The sequence below is a fragment of the Arabidopsis thaliana genome (assembly GCF_000001735.4).
Source record: "Arabidopsis thaliana chromosome 1 sequence".
Taxonomy (NCBI): domain Eukaryota; kingdom Viridiplantae; phylum Streptophyta; class Magnoliopsida; order Brassicales; family Brassicaceae; genus Arabidopsis; species Arabidopsis thaliana.
Window position 1 is genome coordinate 27,859,542 of NC_003070.9, and position 20,736 is coordinate 27,880,277.

The 20,736-nt window shown below is 37.5% G+C and overlaps 7 protein-coding genes across 13 annotated transcripts; 4 read left to right on the plus strand and 3 right to left on the minus strand.

The window, feature by feature from the left end:
• The first annotated feature begins 1,574 nt into the window (after positions 1 to 1,574).
• Positions 1,575 to 3,281, plus strand: AT1G74088 (galacturonosyltransferase). 2 transcript variants are annotated; one of them, NM_001198467.1, is made up of 3 exons: positions 1,575 to 1,674; positions 2,467 to 2,554; positions 2,732 to 3,209. In NM_001198467.1, exons 2-3 carry the CDS (start codon positions 2,498 to 2,500, stop codon positions 2,972 to 2,974), a joined length of 300 nt encoding a protein of 99 aa, NP_001185396.1. In that variant the 5' UTR covers positions 1,575 to 1,674; positions 2,467 to 2,497; the 3' UTR covers positions 2,975 to 3,209. The 2 variants fall into 2 exon arrangements, with proteins under 2 accessions (NP_001185396.1, NP_001185395.1); NM_001198466.2 differs by having other exon boundaries at positions 2,467 to 3,281.
• SOT18 (desulfo-glucosinolate sulfotransferase 18) lies at positions 3,273 to 4,652 on the plus strand. Its single transcript, NM_106069.3, has one exon. It carries the CDS (start codon positions 3,462 to 3,464, stop codon positions 4,512 to 4,514), a length of 1,053 nt encoding a protein of 350 aa, NP_177549.1. The 5' UTR covers positions 3,273 to 3,461; the 3' UTR covers positions 4,515 to 4,652.
• A 151-nt stretch (positions 4,653 to 4,803) lies between these two features.
• Positions 4,804 to 6,153, minus strand: SOT16 (sulfotransferase 16). Its single transcript, NM_106070.2, has one exon. It carries the CDS (start codon positions 5,962 to 5,964, stop codon positions 4,948 to 4,950), a length of 1,017 nt encoding a protein of 338 aa, NP_177550.1. The 5' UTR covers positions 5,965 to 6,153; the 3' UTR covers positions 4,804 to 4,947.
• Positions 6,154 to 7,125: 972 nt separating this feature from the next.
• On the minus strand, positions 7,126 to 8,827 carry CYP78A10 (cytochrome P450, family 78, subfamily A, polypeptide 10; the record flags this gene model as incomplete). The annotated part of the gene is made up of 2 exons (NM_106071.1): positions 7,126 to 7,737; positions 7,826 to 8,827. 2 exons carry the CDS (start codon positions 8,825 to 8,827, stop codon positions 7,126 to 7,128), a joined length of 1,614 nt encoding a protein of 537 aa, NP_177551.1.
• Positions 8,828 to 11,632: 2,805 nt separating this feature from the next.
• Positions 11,633 to 13,791, minus strand: AT1G74120 (Mitochondrial transcription termination factor family protein). Its single transcript, NM_106072.4, has one exon. It carries the CDS (start codon positions 13,717 to 13,719, stop codon positions 12,382 to 12,384), a length of 1,338 nt encoding a protein of 445 aa, NP_565080.1. The 5' UTR covers positions 13,720 to 13,791; the 3' UTR covers positions 11,633 to 12,381.
• A 278-nt stretch (positions 13,792 to 14,069) lies between these two features.
• Positions 14,070 to 16,492, plus strand: AT1G74130 (Rhomboid-related intramembrane serine protease family protein). 2 transcript variants are annotated; one of them, NM_106073.5, is made up of 8 exons: positions 14,070 to 14,465; positions 14,998 to 15,118; positions 15,199 to 15,318; positions 15,509 to 15,619; positions 15,779 to 15,829; positions 15,943 to 16,044; positions 16,126 to 16,167; positions 16,255 to 16,491. In NM_106073.5, the coding sequence occupies exons 1-8, from the start codon at positions 14,146 to 14,148 to the stop codon at positions 16,354 to 16,356; spliced, it is 969 nt and encodes a 322-aa protein (NP_177553.3). In that variant the 5' UTR covers positions 14,070 to 14,145; the 3' UTR covers positions 16,357 to 16,491. The 2 variants fall into 2 exon arrangements, with proteins under 2 accessions (NP_177553.3, NP_974141.1); NM_202412.1 differs by having other exon boundaries at positions 14,116 to 14,465; positions 16,126 to 16,169; positions 16,255 to 16,492.
• An 871-nt stretch (positions 16,493 to 17,363) lies between these two features.
• Positions 17,364 to 20,239, plus strand: AT1G74140 (Rhomboid-related intramembrane serine protease family protein). 5 transcript variants are annotated; one of them, NM_001124127.1, is made up of 8 exons: positions 17,364 to 17,724; positions 18,263 to 18,362; positions 18,455 to 18,574; positions 18,850 to 18,957; positions 19,433 to 19,489; positions 19,637 to 19,738; positions 19,819 to 19,860; positions 19,948 to 20,239. In NM_001124127.1, exons 1-8 carry the CDS (start codon positions 17,387 to 17,389, stop codon positions 20,041 to 20,043), a joined length of 963 nt encoding a protein of 320 aa, NP_001117599.1. In that variant the 5' UTR covers positions 17,364 to 17,386; the 3' UTR covers positions 20,044 to 20,239. The 5 variants fall into 5 exon arrangements, with proteins under 5 accessions (NP_001117599.1, NP_001077819.1, NP_177554.2 ...); NM_001084350.2 differs by having other exon boundaries at positions 18,263 to 18,305; NM_106074.2 differs by having other exon boundaries at positions 19,637 to 19,729; positions 19,948 to 20,236.
• Positions 20,240 to 20,736: the final 497 nt, after the last annotated feature.

Below are 20,736 nucleotides of genomic sequence, written 5' to 3' on the forward strand. Positions count from 1 at the left end.
ATGGATCATTGAAATAGTCAACAGTCTCACACAAACACGTGCCATCGCCATAGGCCCATAGACTACCATTAATTCTACTCAATGACTCGTTATCACACCCACATCAATATGCAACATGTAATTTTCTTAATTCCCAAAATAAATAAGATGTATGTAGGGGTGTAAAAATTGGTCAAAATTCATGCGTCAACTCAACTCAACTCAATTCATGAACTCTAATGAGTTGAAATTTTTGACTCAAATGAGTTGATGGATCAAATGAGTTGATGAGTCATTTGGTTTGATGAGTAAAATAAGTTGGGTTGTAATGGTTAATGATTTCAATGGGTTACCCAATTAACCCATCAAGTTTTGTAAAACTAAATTAAACCAACTAAAATCTCTAAACCAATGCCAATTTAAGTTTAACCAACACATCTAAACCAATTTAATAAAATTAATATTTTTCCAAATATCTTAAATATACAAGCGATGAAATTGAGAAAAAGTAAACTCGTAATTTTTCCACAAAAAAACATAAAACCGTGATTTTTCCGCCAAAAACGTAAACCCGTGATTTTTCCGCCAAAAACGTAAACCCGTGATTTTCCCGCCAAAAACGTAAACCCGAGATTTTCCCGCCAATAACGTAAATCCATAATTTTTTTGCCAAAAACGTAAACCCGTAATTTTCCCGCCAAAAACGTAAATCCGTGATTTTTCCGCCAAAAACATAAACCCGTGATTTTTCTGCCAAAAACGTAAACCCGTGATTTTCCCGCCAAAAACGTAAACCCGTGATTTTCCCGCCAAAAACGTAAACCTGTAATTTTCCCGCCAAAAACGTAAACCCGTAATTTTTCCGCCAAAATCATAAACCCATGATTTCCCCGCCAACAACGTAAACCCGAGATTTTTCCGCAAAAAACGTAAACTCGTAATTTTCCCGCCAAAAACGTAAACCCGAGATTTTCCCGCCAAAAACGTAAGCCCGTAATTTTCCCGCCAAAAACATCAACCCGTAATTTTCCCGCCAAAAACGTAAACCTATAATTTTCCCGCCAAAAACGTAAATCCGTGATTTTCCCGCCAAAAACGTAAACCCGTAAAAAGTGGAATCCGTAAATAACCTTAATTTGATGATAATGAATTACTAATGATAATTATTTATTATTGTTTATAATAATATTTAAAATGGGTTAACCCATTTAACAACTCAACCCATCAAATAAATTAAATGAGTTGGATCAACCCATAACTCATTTAACTCTAAACTCATTTGATTTTGAGTTGAGTTGGGTTACCCATTTTTACATCCCTAGATGTATGATATAGTTCAGATTCTTCTAAAAATATATGAAAGTAAAATAATTATTGTACGTTTAGTTTGTTTTTCCGGGGATATATTAAAAAAGATAAAATAAAATAAAGATATGGAGACTTTAATAATTAATATTGTGGATATTTTTGTCAAAAACAGAGAAAAACTGAAGGCTCCGAACTTCACAAGCACTCCCACATTAATGGTCCAATGGGCCCAACCAATATGGGCTAAGACCAGCAAATAAAGAAAAATGAGAAACTGAAGGATGGATACTCGAGTCAAGAGTCAAGTGGAAGGAATCCAGGGCAACATCACATGTCACTCTCTAGTCTCTCCTCCATCTCTCGATTAATCCCAGCAAGATCCTACTTGTAAGTTGTATTTCTCTCGTTCCCTCTCACTCCTAGTTAAAATCGCATGCTTCGATTGATGCTTAGACTAGTGTTTAGCTTTGATCATTCGTTGTGGAATTTCGTGAAGGGGAAAACAACAAATTGTGATACCTAAGACTTATCACTGCATGTTTATAGGATTTTTATTAGCCCTTAGCCATCAGAACAAGATCAGAAAACTATAAAAGTTTCAGACTTTAATAAAAGTGACATTTTTTTAGTCACCAACGAACAGTAACCTGCTGTGATTGTTGTCCAAGGACGAAGAAATTGAGGACACTTCATGTCTTCTTTGTTCCTAGCTCTACCTCTGAAACCGTCAGACTCCATAGGTTCTTCATGAATTGCTTAGAATGAAAAGTCCATTGAAATGATACTTTTTTGTTCACATTGTTTTTTTTGGGTCTGTGTGGCATGTTAGATCCCTCCAGTGGTCTGTGTATTGATTATCATTGTGCCTTAATTTCGGGTTTGGTTTAGGTAGAAATTTCCTGATGTTGTGTGTGGATTTTCCAGAGGAGTGAATATACTTTACCAGGTCTGATAAGAAACTCTAAATGCACCTTACTCTCATTTGGTATTAAGCTATTTAGCTCTGTTTTGCTAGTTAGGACAGTGGAGTTCCAATTGCTTGAACTAGTTCCCAGTTATATTGTCTCCCCATCCTCATTTGCACATTTGTATCATTTGATAATCACTATAGAAAACATTACTATTATTTTCATGTCTGTTTCTTTAGAGGACTTACTCTCATCTTCTTATATTTAATAGGAAGGAGACGCAATAGTTGAGAAGGCATCATATGACCGTACAAATTTCACTGAGAAGGCAACAAGCGCTTCCGCGTACTCCTGACAATGTTAGATGACACTTGCCAAAACTTATGTTTCTATGACCAAAGAACACAGTAATCTTCGTTTAGCTTCTGCTCAATAACACAAAAATCAGAAATTGCCGCTTCTGCTCTCAAAAGCTGCAATCAAAAGATGACATATAACGTTAGCGGAAGCTCAGCCTGTAACTATCGGCTTATCAGCTCTACTCTTCAAGGAACCACTACAACCTAGCCACCACAATGATGACCATGAAATCTCACATCAAGAACCTTACCGTTCAGACCACATTGTTTGGACAATCTGTTGCTAAGGCCATACCAAAGACCCTAGAGTGCTCGGTGGTCGAGCTGACATCAAACTGGTTAACAGAGCCGTCTCTTCAGGAGCTAGTGGATGAGAACATAAACTCAACTAGACCCGTTGACAACAACCTCGGGAAGTAAAAACCTTACTGGGACAGGTACACTCGAGCCATTCTTATTTGCAAGATTGTATCACAGCTTAAAGCACTTGAAGAGTTTGTTTTCTTCATCAAGTCATTACGAAAATAGATATCTAGATACTTACTTAATCAGGTTGAATCTTGTACATTAAATTGTAGACCTTATAACAGCAGCAGATTCAGATTTCTGCAAGTGAAGAGTGTAGTTTATAGTTGAATAGATTACAGATAAGAGCCTACCTTTTGGCCAATTTTTTATAGATTAACAAATCATATAGTATTTAAGTTATAAACTCTCTGTCTCTGAGTGCGTTTTCTACTTTAAGCATGTGCACACCAAACCAACAACCTGCGAATCACATATTAACACGTGGGTAAAAATAGCTGCATTACTAAAGCCAATCTGATCTTTGTCCAAACACAGACCATCATCACTCATTTCCTACAGAACTCAGCACAATTCTTTCAAATTCTCTTTCTAATCTTCAATGGAATCAGAAACCCTAACCGCCAAGGCTACGATCACGACCACGACCCTACCGAGTCACGACGAGACCAAGACAGAATCAACAGAGTTCGAGAAAAATCAAAAACGGTATCAAGACCTCATCTCCACGTTTCCTCACGAGAAAGGCTGGAGACCGAAAGAGCCCCTGATCGAGTATGGTGGTTACTGGTGGCTACCGTCTCTCCTCGAAGGTTGTATTCACGCGCAAGAGTTCTTTCAAGCACGACCCAGTGACTTCCTCGTCTGTAGCTACCCAAAGACAGGCACCACTTGGCTCAAAGCCCTGACTTTCGCCATCGCAAATCGTTCCCGCTTCGATGATTCCTCCAACCCTCTCCTGAAACGTAACCCTCACGAGTTTGTTCCTTACATTGAGATAGATTTCCCTTTCTTCCCTGAAGTTGATGTTCTCAAAGACAAAGGGAACACTCTGTTTTCGACTCATATCCCATACGAGTTATTACCTGATTCGGTTGTGAAATCCGGTTGTAAGATGGTTTACATATGGAGAGAACCAAAGGACACTTTCATCTCCATGTGGACTTTCCTTCACAAGGAAAGGACAGAGCTTGGACCTGTCAGCAATCTTGAGGAGTCTTTTGATATGTTCTGTCGTGGTCTGTCTGGGTATGGTCCTTATCTTAATCATATCCTGGCGTATTGGAAAGCATACCAAGAGAATCCAGATAGGATCTTGTTCCTCAAGTACGAGACGATGAGAGCTGATCCTTTACCGTACGTGAAGAGTCTGGCTGAGTTTATGGGTCATGGATTCACAGCCGAGGAAGAGGAGAAAGGTGTTGTTGAGAAAGTGGTGAATCTTTGCAGCTTCGAGACGTTGAAGAATCTTGAAGCTAACAAAGGGGAGAAAGACAGAGAGGATCGTCCTGGTGTTTACGCGAATAGCGCGTATTTCAGGAAAGGAAAGGTGGGAGATTGGTCGAACTATCTGACTCCGGAGATGGCTGCTCGTATAGATGGGTTAATGGAAGAGAAATTTAAGGGCACCGGCTTGCTTGAACATGGTAAATGAATGACTAACTCTTGTTCCGAGCAATGACTGATCTTTATATGCTTTGTTTACAACATAAGTTTGCTTCTTATGTTAGTATGGCTCCAAAATGTATTAAGTTATATAGTGGAAGAATAAATGTTGCTTGTGTTTCTATCCAAATGCATTGGTTCTATAAACGGAATTGGCTTTGCAATGCCTTTGTTTAACATCATTCATCTTTGCCTAATGTATGCAGAGTCAACTCCTTTGATTCTCTTTTTCTTCTGTGATTAAATCCAATGTTTTCGGATAGGTATTAAATCAAGCATTTAGGATCATAAATCGAAATATCTTTCTCTTGTTGTAAATAAGATGATACAGACAATAATGAGAATACAGAACCAAACAAAGCAAAACAGAGCATCCTCTGTTTCGCCGCACCAAATAACAGAAGGACCAGAATAAAACACATTCAGTTATCATGTTGAAGCAAGCCAGTATCTTTGAATTTCTCCTCCACTAAGCCATCAATACGAGCAGCCATCTCAGGAGTCAAATAATTAGCCCAATCTCCAACCTTTCCTTTCCTAAAATACGCGCTATTCGCATAAACAGCAGGACGATCCTCTCTTTCTTTATCACCTTTGTTAGCTTCAAGATTCTTCAACGTCTCAAAGCTACAAAGCTTCACCACTTTCTCAGCAACACCATTCTCCTCTTCCTCATCAGTGAATCCATAACCCATGAACTCAGCCAATCTCTTCACAAAAGGCAAAGGATTGGCCCTCATGGTCTCGTACCTAAGGAACAAAATCCTATCTGGATTCTCTTGGTAAGCTTTCCAATAACCCAAAACATGATCCAGATAAGGACCATACACAGATAAACCTTTACAAAACATATCAAAGCTGTCCTCAAGACTCGCTAATTGACCTTCTTGAGACTTCTCCTTGTGTAAGAAAGTCCACATGGAGATGAAAGTATCTTTCGGGTCTCTCCATATGTACACCATCTTACAACCAGAGTTCACAATCGAATCGGGTAATAACCCGTTTGGGATATGAGTAGAGAAAAGTGGGTTCTTTCTGTCTTGAAGAACATCAACGGTGGGGTAAAACGCGAAGTCGATCTCAACGTAAGGGACAAACTCGTGAGGGTTTCGTTTGAGGAGTGGGTTTGCGGCGTCGTCGTAACGAGAACGATTGACGATTGCGTAAGTTAGTGCTTTGAGCCAAGTTGTACCGGTTTTTGGGTAGCTACAGACGAGGAAATCAGTTGGTCGTGCTTCGAAATGGTCTTTAGCGTGAAAAAGACCTTCGAGGAGACATTCTTGCCACCAGTGTCCACCGTATTGGGTTAAGATCTCATCTGGTCTCCAGCCTTTGCTCTTTGGAAGTGTAGCGATGAAATCTTGATACTTCTTCTGGGTTTTCTCGAACTCTGTGAGTTCGACGACTTCGGATCCGTTTTGGGTTGTCTTTGATTCCATTGCGGATGAGATCGAGTGAAGGGAGTCAAAGAGGATGAATCGGGAAGGTTTGTTAGAGTTGTGGAAGATGGGATTGAGATTCTTGAGAGATGAGAAAATGGGTTTTATAATAGGAAGAAAGATTTAGGTAGGTGATGATGATGGCTCGATAAGGGTCGCATCAGTTGAACAAACCAATGTAAAATTATTGAATTTAGTTGGTAAAATTGAATTTCATTTTTATTAGCAAGTTATATTGAAAACTCTATATAACACTAGGAAGTAGATTTTAGATTTATTTACAAGACTTTAACAAAAAAAAAAAAAATTAAGGTAAGCAAGTGATTGTATGAAAAAAAATTTGTAAGTAGAGAAGAAGTGGTTGTTGGTACTAAAAAAATCACGTTTTAGAAATGGAAATTAGCAGGTAGAGAGAGGCTTGGTTGGTTTGGCTACGTTATTGTGTTCGGTCCACGTTTATCTCTAGGCCGTTGCTGAATTTCCCTGCAGCTTCCAAGCCCCTTGTACACTTTATTTACTAATTAGAAAAGGCTCCACTTCTTTGCCAAAACAAAAAAGAAAGAAAAGGCTCCTATCTATTATGGAATGTCAGAGGCCTATGCAGTCCTGTCCATTAGAAAAGCCCATATATGTCTACATGTAACCCCTTCGTTGAGATTATTTTAGGAGTGTGCAATTTACACATTGCATAGCAAAAAATATTATTACATCAAACATATAATCTTGGGATCCGGTTTGTCACATATATAGCACACAAGTTTAGTTGTGACTGTGACTCCATGGCCGCATAAAAGGTTTTAGACATTTTTCCACAACAAAGATGGACGGACCCATAGTATTTAGATTTGAATTTTAGTTGCAATTATCAACAATTTAATATGTCTATCTGTTATATATATAAAAATAAATAACTGCTATTATAAAATTATGTATTAAGAGTAAATAAAATACATTGATTAGCATAAATTAAAATTTCAGAAATGGAACTTTATTAATTTGACTTTTGTATATCAAATCCGGTACAAGTTTTAGTATACTAATCATTTAGATGTGGAGGTGACAGAAAAAAAAAAATCACTAATTAGGAAATCTCACATGGGCAGTCAGACAACCCAGAGAGATAAACAAAGTTGCATAATTTGATAGTCTGTGAAACCCTACTTAACCCCTAGGGATTGCCTTGCAGACAAGAGTGTTCTTCATCTCCAAAGATAGCTTCAAAGTCTCACTCAAATCCACTTCACCACATGAGACCCACTTATAGCTTCCTAGCAACTGAGCTAGCCATAGCTCCACGGTGGCTAGACCCATTGACTTGCCGGGACAGACCCTACGTCCAGCACCGAAGGGAGCAAGCCTCAGATCAGATCCCATGATGGGGAAGTTATTACTTTCTTGCGCACCAAGAAACCTCTCTGGTTTATACTCATGAGCTTCCGGCCAGACCTTTTCATCGTGGGTTATAGCCCACATGTTAACCATCGCAGTGGTTCCTGCGGGTATAAAGTGAGTCCCGATCTGAGTATCGTGAATGGAGAGACGAGCCCATGAGAGGAGAGGACCAGGTGGGTGCATCCTTAGGGTTTCCTTGACAATGGCACGAACGTATGGGAGCTTGGGGAGGTCTGAGTCTGTGACTTGACGTCCCGAGTCACCCACGATACAATCGATCTCGGCCTGCGCCTTGGCTTGAATGTCAGGGTGAAGAACCATCCTCGCAAGGATCCATTCCAAGAGAATCGCCACCGTGTCTGTTCCCCTAAAAATCATTTCCTATACAACAACAAAAAAATGTTTAAATTATGTTATTTACTTATTTACTCCTTAACCCACGTGTATACATGTAAGTACTTGTGGTTACCCAAAGGACTGCGATCATATCGGAGTCAGAAAGTTTGCTGTTGCCGTGCATGCCAAGTAAGACATCTACAAAGTCATCATCATAAGTGCTCTCTTCAGGATTATCACGAAGTGACCTCTTTGATTTGTGGTCATTGATTATCTTACCGACGAACACATTCACTCTACCGACCAAACTACGACATCTTCTCCTCACACCTTGTAAATCTAACCATCTCATTCCAGGGAAATGATCACTCCAGTTGAAGATTCCGAGCAGCTCATAGCCTTCAGACACCAAATGCTCCAACTCATTGCTCTCTTTCGAGTAGACAATACCTTCGTTGAAGTTGTATGTTTTACCGAAAACGCTAGACATCACGTTGTTGAGTGATCCGAAATGCAAGATCTTTTTTATATGCACTTCTCCATAACACTCCATTGCGTTCTTGATCTCTCCTACCATGTTTTGCCCGATTTTTCGGCGGGACTCGCCAGAACTGAAGATCCTCTTAGGGCTGAAGAGATGGGTAGAAGAGATTCTCCTCAACTCTCTCCAGTAATCACCAAAGGGAGCAAACCCCATGGCTCTATCAAAGAGCAGCTCGTAAGCAGACTCTTTCACTGGCCGGTCTGCAAAAGCAGAGCTGTTTAGAAGCTCTTTCGCGGTCTCTGGTTCGCTGGTTATAACAAACCGGGTTGACCCTACGGAGAACGCCATGAGAGCTTTTGCTTTGCAAGTGTCAGCAATATTGGCGAGGATTCTGTGTGTTAAGGCGTTGTTGACAAAAGCCAAGAGGAGGCCAAAGATGGGGAGACCAGACGGGCCGGGAATGGCAGGTCCGGTTTTGGACTCAGGTCGGGTATGGAAACGAGCTTTGTAGAGTGCCCAAGCAAAGCCACCTGGAGTCAACCAGAAAACGAAAAGGGAGATGAAGAGGAAAATGCTGAGACAAAGCTCGAGACTTGGAAATGGAGAAGATCCAGAACGAGAAGCGAAGGAAAGATACATATCAATAGTCATTTTCTTGAAGAAGAAATTATGGATTTTTAGTTAGCTAGTGAGAGCATAAGAGAAGAAACAGTTGGTGATGATTGGGACAGTGCATGAGAATGTAATTTATATAGTGGAGGATTTTAACTAGGGTTAGATGGATTAGATAGAAAGTCCAGTTAGGTACCCTTTAACCATGGTCAAGACATCGCACCGCTTTTCTTCATTCTAATTTGATGGATTTACCCCTTTTTGCATGGTTTATACATGATTTGGTTTACATGACATCCGAGTGAAGCCATTGTATACCTACAGGCTCCATATTTTTTAGAAAGTGCTTAATGAATGTACCAATAATTTGTTATATTAAAAGTTCAATAACAATTGTTATCACGTAATCATTCTTCGTTACTTTTCTACAACATTTAGATTATCGTCTACGTACGGAACATATTTCTTCGAACGTATACCAAAAATTCCCAAAGAGAGAAAAAGGCTGTGTGATAGAAGTCACTAAATCAAAGGAATGTTTCATCATGACCAAAAATCTTAATAATAGGAGTTTAAAACTAAGTATATTATTTTCATGTAAATAAATTAGAATATATATAGTTCTTACTGAATGTTAGAAGTTATATAACTTATATTGAAACAAAAACAAAATAAATCATTCAGTTTATTCCAATGACGAGAAAGAACAAAAGATAGAAACCAATTCCTCTATTAAATAAGAGATTCGGTGAACTAACTAAAATATAATTTCCATTTTGTTCTATTCATTTAACTAGAGGAAAAAACATATTAAAGAAACCTCATACTCTAATAAGAGATTTTTTTTGTTAAAACATATCTAATAAGAGATCAGCAGATCAGATGAATAAGTTAGAACTTAAAAACATAGACTGTATATAAATATAAAGATATATGCATAAGAAAAAATATTCATTTATTTACTACCAATTCCTATACCACCTAGTCAATAAATCTTACGGACACCGATACGCTCGCAGTCAAGTGGATCTAGCAATGTCGGACCAGATATTCTTTAATATTTTTCCGAGGACTAGATAATGATGATCGTTAGTTGTTCTGATACTTTTTAATCGATAATGCATGTAATTAAGAACGAATCAAATATTAGAATGTATATCGCGAACTGGTAGAGAATAATATCCTTTTTCGCGCAAGGGAAAGTCAGTTACCGGTGGAAGGAGGAAGATATACAATATGGTCGGTTAAATTTTAGAATATGATTCGACTGAAATGTGAAAGAGTTATATAGGGTTGGCTACCTATTTGGACGTTTAGGAAGTAAAAAAAGGCTACAGCTTAAACTAGCATATATGTACATGACTATTTTGATGTACATAGTAACATATAGGTCAACACGGTCGAGTACGATATTATTGTGTGTTCCGACTTCCGACCATCTCATAAATCAATGAAAAATGTACTCAGCCATATCTCGCTCATTCGATACCACGTGTGTAAGACTACATAGTGCTTTACTGTAGTTTCTAATTTTAAAAGAAATGGATCATGGATGGGATAATGAGCAGAATTTTCAATACTTGAATTCAAATTTGCCCGTAAATACTGTATGATTTCTACCTAGATATTCCATTGGGAATCCACCAAAATTAATAATGGAATCGTTAACCAACAAGATGGATTTGCTTCCCTTTGACCCAACAAAAAAGTCACTGTTTCCTCATTGTCTCTTTAAAACGCACATGACTCGACAGTGTCGGTCCTTCATGCGAACTTATACTACTATTTTAATAAATTCTAAAAGTAAAACCGTCCGGGGGATGGCTTATATTATATAGTCTAGTTTATAGACAGAAACTGATATAAATCAACTTACACAGAGGTTTGATTTACATTCAATGGTCATATATTATCAGTTACAAGACTATTGAAGAAACATAGTAAGAGAAAGAAGATGAAGTAGGTGCAAGAGGGAAGAGTCTGTTTATAGAAATTTAATTCAGTTGGTTATAAACTCATAAGTCTTTGTAGTCTCATAATTTGTTTGATCTTGTTCCATATTGGACTCTTCAAAAGAACTTAATGGTAATTGACTAATTGACCACTGTTTTCTCATAACTTGCTCAATGGATATTAAATCCAGCGCTGGCCTGTAAATCAATGTGCATAATTGCATCATTCATATTCAACTAGTTTGAGTTGAAATTTGATATACATATCATCAATTACGTCACGAAACATAGTAATATGGTGGCCATGGACGATGCAGGGTATGGACCAAACAAAGCATCGACCTCGTTAACCACAAAACTGTCTCCCTTGAACATTGATACCACACACACAGTGACACAAATATATGCCATATGAAATTGAAAAAAAAGCTCCATATATACGTATGTATAATAAGGTCAAAGGTTGTCTAACTATAGAGACAATATAAGCTGGCTTGTGGTGATACTTAAGGACAAAGCAAATGTCACAACTCACAAATCGGGTGTGTCTTTTGTAAGTTAATACTATTAGTCCATTTCTAACAGAAAACCGTTGTTAAAATACGTTGACCAAGTCAAAGATGTTATTTGACCAACTGTCGCTTCTTACATTACAAGCCTTTTAACACTTGGTCTTTTTTTTTTTTTTTTTTTTAGAGTATAAGTTTCGTTTTTTAAATACTTCTTGTTATTCACAATAATTTTTATTGAACCATGTAATCTATCTATGTATAGAAAAGTTTAATTTTCTCTATAATTAAAATCTTCATGGAAATTTAATATTGCATTTCAATTGATTTTACTTACATAATTAACTAGTAGTACAATTTGTGATTGATTAATACATATATAACACCAATAACTCTCTTCTTCATTAATACATAAATAACACTAGTTACCAATAACTCTCTTCTTCTTCTTTTTTTCTCCAATCACCCTCTTGGAATAAATAAGATTTAACTGATTAACTTCTTCCCATTATACAGATTTCATGACTTACTGACTCATGTATAACCAATTCTTCCATACATAAATCTAAGTTTCTTGTTAACAGAGCTTTTACGTAAAACATTTGAAAATAATGTTTAAGAAAAAAAATTGTTGGAAACAAATATTTTTGGTATAAATGCCAAAAACAAATGGTTTGTCTGGGATGGATCACGGAACAGATGAATCGGCCTAGCATAAAAGTTGCCAAAACGGGCTACTAGCCGGCCTGGCTCGGCCCACGTAACATCCCTAACTAGTAGTTACAGTTGGAAGTTGGAACATGGCACTTGACTTTTTAGAACCAAAGTCCAATTACATTTGCTCAGCAAATCTATCAGGCAGAGACATGGAAACGAAGGCAATGGCATTGGTAGATGTCTTCCCAAGATGCACAACGAGAAGTGAGCATGGCTTATTCAGGAGTATGCATTGTCCTTTGAATAATCAAGCCATGAACTCGAGCGAGTTGAGATCAGATTCGATAGTCACTGAAAGTTCCTGATAACCCATATCAATTCAGAGCAGCTCATAGCAAAGTGAGGGAGCAAGAACCCTCTAGAGAGTGGCCGATCTCTTTCAATCTAGTAAGAGGCAAGTCCAAGATCCAACATACTAAGCAAGTGACTCTATAAAGGACTTCATGTTCTGCACATCTTCTTTTGTTGTTAGATTGCTAGGCGGCTTCATAAGCTTCCAAAGCCCTGCGGGATGTCGTTTATTCACTCGGACATTCTCTTTTCTCTTTCCAAAGATTCTTTCACACTCTGGGTATGGCATCACGTACAAATTATAAAATCTTTTCATGCTTGGTTTGATCAAACCTTTCAATCCAATATCACAGCCAAGCCCACCTTTTAGTTTCAAGTAATCAATGACATTGTACCGTGGAACGATCTGCTTCTGAAGATTAACCCCTAGATACTCCGGTACATCAGCTAAACAATTGATATGAAATCCCATTCTGTTAGTTAAAAACTCAATCTTCTTCTCTATATCCTCTATCTCATATAAGATCACCCTCGGCTCTTTCCATACAACCTTGAATGCATCTCTACGAATCAACCCGTATTTGCATAAACAATCAACTCTGAGCTTCACTTCAAACCCAGCACGAAATGCTCCTTCGCTGATTATACTAACTCTAATCACTTCCCGGCATTTCAATGTGTTGATCAACTCCAAACACCGCGGAAGCTCACCTAACTCCAAACCAAGAACTCTCGGTTCTCTAGCAATCTCTTTCTTTACATCATCCTTACTAAACCCCATCTTCATGAACTCATCAAGCAATGGCTTAAGTCTAGTCTCAGTACCAATCCCTAGAACTTCAGGAAAAACGTGAAAGAACCTCTCAATGTTATCTCGAGCAATGCCAATTCCAACTAAAAACTCAATCTTCCTACGAATTTCAATCTCATTCACTAAAAGAACACCAGGGAATGAACTTAAAATCCTACTCACAGTACTATCACAAAACCCTAAACTCTTCAAAACCCTTACGCACTCATTAAACTTATCTGGACCAATCCCAATTCTACTAGAATGTTCAAGGACGCTCTTAATCGCAGAAGATGAGACGACACCGTGTTTACCGCAATTAGACAGAGGAACTCTCCATTTCCTCAGAAACTCTGATCGCAGAACATTAGGGCAATCGGAAATCAACGAAACGAGTGATTTCTGAGGGATTTTCAATGACAATAGGATGCCGAGAGAAATTTCGGTTTCTACTAAGTCCGAATTCAATAGGTGATTGTTTCTTGAGAGGAAGTGCTGAAGAGAAGAAGGAGGGAAACCATACCTCTGAAGGAGATTCGCGAGTAAAATTCGTTTCCTGTAGTGAGATTGATTGATAGGTGTGAGAATTCGTGAGGATAGTGATCGAATCTGGTTGAATAGGGTTATTGGGTAGTCACGGAGATTGATGAAGGTTTTGAGTTTTGAGGCCATTTTTTTATTTAGTTTCAAGGCACTCAATCACTGTACGAAGGAGGAAGAAAGACGATGACGACGTGTACAAAATTAAGATTATTATTTGTACCCTCAATGTTTCATCTTATTCCGAAAATGCCACCCACTATTTGTTTTGTAAGACATTTAACCTTGTCTTGAGTGGGATTGTGGTTTAGAGATGGGAACGTCATGGTTTAATGAAAGTTGGAAGTTGTATATTTACAATTTCCCTAAACCGGAGGGAATCTTTTGTTTACCTAAAAAAAGAAAGTTGTTACTTCTTGTTACATTTACATCACTATTTTATTGCACTTAAAAGACCTGAGTTTTTGAAACACACACTTTTCATGAATAATCAGAAGAAGTTGATGCTATTCTCTTATTTTTGCGCCATTTGGTAAAACATTTGAAATTAGTTTCGAAATGCATGCGATTTTCTGTCGCAGGGTCGCCGTCGGTTGCTCTTCCCCGCAGCTAACCAAATTGGTGACGAAGCAGGCGAGCCAGAGTCGCCATTCCCTGAGCCATCTTCTTCCTTTTGATCTCTCTTCCCGCTTTGTTCCTCCTTATGTTGTATCACGATCGGCGAGAGTTCATGGATTCTTCGCAGGGAAGTTGGGAAACACCAATCTGAAGCTGAAATTCGGAAATGTTATGGAATCTAGAGCTGGGTTCTTCAGTTCTGAGCTTCCTAGTCATGGATTCGAGTCTGGTGGTTTTACTGGGTTTCAAAAACGTGGATGGTATCGTTTCTTTTCCTCTCCCTTTTTGTTTTTCAAAGTAAAGTTGGAACCTTTCCTAAGAAAAATTCTGAGTTCCCCTTTCTCTATGGTCCTCTGTTTTATATTGTACCTATTTGTTTCCAAGTAAAAACTACATTTTTCAAAGATAAATTTGTCTTCACCATAAAATTTCTGGGTTTGACAGGATTTATTTGGTAAAGCATCGACCTTTTTTCACAACTCTCTTTAGCTTTTCTGGTCAATTGTACGTTTGGCTCTTCCAAGTAAAAGACGTGTCAGGATTCAGAGAAATTAGTAGGCTTTTTTTTTCTTCCATTTCTGCGTAGTTCTTGATTTTGAGCAGCACAAAGCTCTTTTGATGCTTTTCTCTTTATAGATAAGACATAGAATAGCAAGCTGGACACTGTTTAGACCTTCTCCTTTAAAAAATTGTTCTCCTACATCAAAAATCTTAGATTCTTTACCTGCTCCATTTGATTTTGGATACTAATACCAAAAAGAAAAAACCACTTTATTGGTTTAACTCTGGCAGGAAGTCTTGGATTAATGGAGCTAATGGTGTAGTTTTTGGATTGGTAATAGCTAATGCTGCTGTATTTACAATGTGGCGGGTTTTAGGCAAGGACAATATGTGGATGGTGAAGAATTTTATGGTCTGACCTCATCAAATTCTAACAACTTTTTTAAAAATAAAAAATCTACATGTATTATTAACCATATGGTATTTGGACAGTTATCAAGGTACAGTTTTATGACTGGACGTATACACACGCTGATCACTTCGGGTTTCAGTCATGTTGGAGCCACTCATATCATCTTGAATATGATGGGGCTTTGCTACTTCGGAGCCAGAGTAAGATTTTTTCCTTGTTTCCATATATTAATTTTCGTAAACGAAATGAGAAATGCTTTCATTTGTTTCCTATGAAGTATGAACCGGCTACTTACACTTAATCTGGCTCATCTAAGGACCGTCCTTAGTTCGTTTAAAAAGAAAAACTTGCTACCTATTGATCTTTATATCGAATCCCATTTGTTCTTAGATTGCAAGAAGCTTTGGGCCGCGCTACCTTTTGAAGCTCTACTTTGCTGGAGCACTTGGTGGCTCTGTTTTCTTCTTGAGTAGTCATGCTCTCTCGGTTATATCACTCAAGGTATAGTGCAACAAGCATAATTTTCTCATTTTCCTAACCATGCTAGGTCCACAGATGTGTAGTTTTTCCAGTGCATTTGTACTACGTACATGTTCTCTATGTGTTTGTGAGGTTTAGACGAAATGCTTTACCTTTGTTATTGGTTAATCAATCATACAGGGCCAAAGAGTTGTCCCTAAGGATCAATTAAAAGTCCCCATTGGGAAGCTGGTATGTTTTTTCACTCATCCAGTTAAATTATTTTTTAAAAGTATAAACAGACTGGAACAGAGATGCACACGCTCATGTTTTGGATGGTCAAACTCTTTCCAATTTGTGTACAGGGTGCTAATGGACCTGTGTATGCCATTACGCTTCTCGATATGCTCCTTTACCCAAAAGTTACTACATACTTTGGGTTGATGCTCCGAGTGCCTGTATTTGCTGTAAGGTCTCTCTAGATACTCGTCATAATGAGTGAAACGTTTCTGAATCATCTAAAATACTCTCACTCTCTTAATCTTCAGGGAATCTATAGCTTAGGACTCAACATTATAAAGATGCTAGAGGTGTGTATGATGTGAGAATCTAATCCACATTTGCTTTGAGACTATATGACTATATCTTAAACCAGACCAACTTTTTTGGGAATGCAGGGGAAAAACAACAATACCTTGACTAGTTTGGATCAGTTGGGAGGAGTTGTAGTTGCAGTCATTGCGTGGGCAAGGATAAGGAAAGGTCGATTCTGCTACTGATTGATTATTTTACTTTCTCCATCAAACCTTGGACTTGCTGCAAAAGATTCATATAACTTGTCCCATCATTATACTACTGGAGTACTGGTTATGTTAAACTTTGTGACAATGAGATTATTATTATTACTATTTTTTACGTTTGGCCTGCACATTTTGGAAACCTTCGTTTCCAAAGTAAACTAATTCTTATTCTCTTGTCGTCAAAATTTGAACATTGAAGATTATCTTAAGGTTATTGTCTTGACATTTATTCCAAGTCTTCTCACCAAGCTATTGTTTTCTTTTGAAGTCAATCACAAGGATTATACAGAAAAACAACGAATTATCTATTCCTTTAAAATAGACAAACCTAAACTATAAAGACTAAATCCTTTTTCCTTACAAATAGTACTAACATGCAAATAAATACTTATGAGAATATCCAAAAAGATTATAAAAAATTATTGTGAAAAGACAAATGCAAATTTTTCCTCATTTTGTCAAGTTGAGGATCTTTGTGACTTTGTTTAAGTTAGCCGTTTTATAGAGAACAGAGAGAGAGTAGATTCTAGTCACTTGGGTACATTCTAGGAATTGTTCAGTGTCCAATTACATAATTGTTTTGATGTCGAGTAAATCTCATTATGTGAGTTTGTGAAAGACTACTTAACCGATTTCTAGTACAAGATTTGATGGTGAATTTGCTTTGATTCTTCTTTTACACTATTGCGGTTGCAGCAATAGCGAGAAGATGAATAATAAGATATAGCAGTTTCTGGTTATGGTTACTTGATAATTTGATGTATGTAAATTGTGATTTTGGAGATGGAAAAGTTATGGTTTAAATTTACAACTTTCCTAAACGGGAATGAGCATGTGATTTTATTTTATTTTACTAGTGTTTAGTGTGACGTCACTTTTGATTGCACTAAAAAAAAGGTGACGTTTTTAACACACATACCTCATGGTGTCTCATGACAATAAAACAATCAGAAGTTCATGCATTTGGTATAAAAAATTGAAAATTTATTCCGAAGAAAAAGGAGAAAAAATGCATGCGATTTTCTCGAGCTTCTCTCGCAAGGTCGTCGTCAACGTTGGTGCTTCTTCGCAATCGCAGCTAACCAAAATGGTGAAGAAGAAGCCAAACCAGAGTCGCCATCTTCTTCCTTCTCGCCTCTCATCTCCTTCTTCAGTACCCCACTTTGTTCCTTCTGCTGTATCGCGATCGGCGAAAGTTCATGGGTTCTTCGCTAGCAAGTTGGGAAACACCAACCTAAAGCTGAAATTTGGAAATGTTATGGAATCTAGAGCTGGGTTCTTCAGTTCTGAGCTTCCTAGTCATGGATTCGAGTCTGGTGGTTTTACTGGGTTTCAAAAGCGGGGATGGTATGGAATCGTTTCTTTTCGTCTCTCTTTTTGTGATTTTGCTGGGTTTCAAAGTAAAGTTCGAAGCTTTCCTAAGAAAAGTTCTGAAATTTCTGAGTTCCTTTTCTCTATGATCCTCTGTTTCTCGTTAGCTAAGTAAAAGTCTACATTTTTCTGAGATAAACTTGTCTTCCGGATGAAATTTCTGGTTTTGATTTAGGGTTTAAACAGAGTTTCTGTGGTAAATTATCGACCTTTTTAAGCTTTTCTGGTTAAGTACACGTTTGGCTCGTCCAAGACATACGACATGTATGAGAATTTCAGAGAAGAAGATGAGAAATTAGTAGGCTTTACTTGCTATTTTGCCATTTCTGTGTAGTTGTTGATTTGAGTAGCGCAACGTTCATTTGATGATTTTCTCTTTATAGATAGACTAGCAGCTCGACACTGTACACACCCTTCTCATTAAAACTTTGTTCTCCAGATATAGAAATAACATCAGAATCTTAAAATTCTTCACCAGCTCTAGTTGATTTTGGTTTGTGTTTTCCTCTGGCAGGAAGTCTTGGATCAATGGAGCTAATGGTGTAGTTTTTGGACTGGTAATAGCTAATGCTGCTGTATTTACAATGTGGCGAGTTTCAGACAGGAGCTGGATGGTGAAAAATTTTGTGGTCTAACATATTACTGCTAAGCTCTTGTCTTGGATTTGGTTGATCTTTGATATGTTTGAACCTTGATTTTTGAGCAGCTATCAACGTACAGTTTTACGAGTGGATATATACACACGCTGATAACTTCGGGTTTTAGTCATATTGGTACCAGTCAAATCATCTTGAACATGATTGGAATCTCCTACTTCGGCTCCAGAGTATGAATTATCTTTCCTTGTCGTTTCTCCATAGAAAAATGCTTCTCAATATTCGATTTTTGTAAATGAGATGAGAAATGCTTTCATTTGTTTCCTATGAAGTGGCTACTTTCACTTTATTGGAGACACATTCACTAATAGCTAATATACTTAAGAAAGAAAAGTCCTTAGCTAGATACTATTAAGTCGGTTCTTTTTGGGAAATTTGCTACCTGCTGATCTATCCATTGAATTAACTATTTATCTTCATCTCTAAAATCCATTGTTGCTATTAGATTGCAAGAACCTTGGGACCGCTCTACCTTTTGAAGCTGTACTTTGCTGGAGCACTTGGTGGCTCTGTTTGCTTCCTGAGTTATCACGCCCTCTTGGCTACACTCAAGGTATATAGCAAGTTTCCTTAAATCATGCTATAAAAAAGCTTTTAAAAGAATAACTCTCTTTTATTGATGATTAGAAAACTCTCTCAAAAACTAAACACCAAAGCTCTTTTAATGTTTTCTCTTATGTTTGCCACAACTCAACAAACATATATATAGGGTTAGCACACACTGCAATTTCCTATTCCTAGTCCTACATGAATTAGGAAACTCCTTTTTTCCTTTTCTTCTTGAACTAGATAATTACTCTTTTTGACATAACTTAAACCGACTTGTTTAAGTTGTCTTGGGCTTCAAGACTTGAAGCTTACCCAACAAGGTCCACAGATTGATAGTTTCTTTCATTGATCATGTTGCATTTCATTTGCAGTACATGTTATATGTGCAAAACGAAGTTTTGAGGTTTAGACTAAATGATTTTACCTCTGGAGATTAAACGAAATGCTTTACCTTTGATATTGGCTGGTCAATCATACAGGGTGAAGGAGTTGTCATTAAGGATCATCAATCAACAGCCCCCATTTCGCAGCTGCTGGTATGTTCGTACTCACCTAACTAAATGATTTGTCTGAGCATGAACAGACTTGGTTGATAGATATAGAGAGTGAGACGAAAATGCACATGCACTTGTTTTTGGATCACCAAATGCCGATGAGGTAAACTCTTTCCTATTTGTGTACAGGGTGCTGATGGATCTATGTTTGCCATCGCGCTTCTCGATATGTTCATCTACCCAAAAGTTACAACATACTTTGCGTTGATGCTCCGAGTGCATGTAATGTTTGTAAGAACTCTCTACATACTCTTCTTATTGAGTGAAAGTCATGTGAACCAACTAAAAAACTCGCACTCTTTAATCTTCAGCGAATCATAAACTTAGGAGTCGAGATTTTAAATATTCCAGAGGTGTGTATAATCTGAAAACCTAATCCGCATTTGCTTTGAAACACTATATATGACTATCTCTTAACCATAACTTTTTTGGGAATGCAGGGGGGACCGAACCATATCGCATCGAGTTCGGGTCAGTTGGGAGGAGTTGTGGTTGCTGCCATGGCGTGGGCACGGATAAAGAAAGGTCGATTTTGATACTGAACTGATTTGCTGCAAAAGATTCAGTGGACCTGATCATCATCATGCAAGTTATGTTAAACTTCGTGACAAATGAGATTTTTGTCAACATTTTTTCGTTTGGGTTGGACTTTTGTTTTGTAAACTGAAACCAAGAGATCAATTTGATGGGTTTGGACCGTTTGGTTACATTGGAAACTATTTTTTTTTCTCTCTTTATCGTCAAAATTGGAACTTTTATTTGAACATTGTAGATTATCTTAAGGTTAATGTCTTGACATTTATTCCAAGTCTCATCCCCAAGATATGGTTGTCTTTTCACGTCAATCACAAAGATTATATAGGACAAACAATGAATTTTACTCCATTAACTGCAAAAATATTCAATATATTTCCTTTGACAATTTTCTATTTAACTATGCCGTTACGTTAATTTCTTTTAGACTTTTACCATGTTATTATTAATTTGTGTATGTAACAATTAATTACGGGTACCACGAATTACTCATTGGACACATAGACTTTAAGGTAAGAAAGATTACTCATTGGATTATTTTTGTTGTTGTTGTTGACATCATTACTCATTCGAATTAAAGCTCAACATAAAAAAGTAAAGAAGGCTCCGTTTATCACGAATCAGTCCATTTATTCAGTTACGTCGTCGCACCATTGTTTTAATTTCGGTAACTGTTTCTTTTTTTTTTTCTTTTC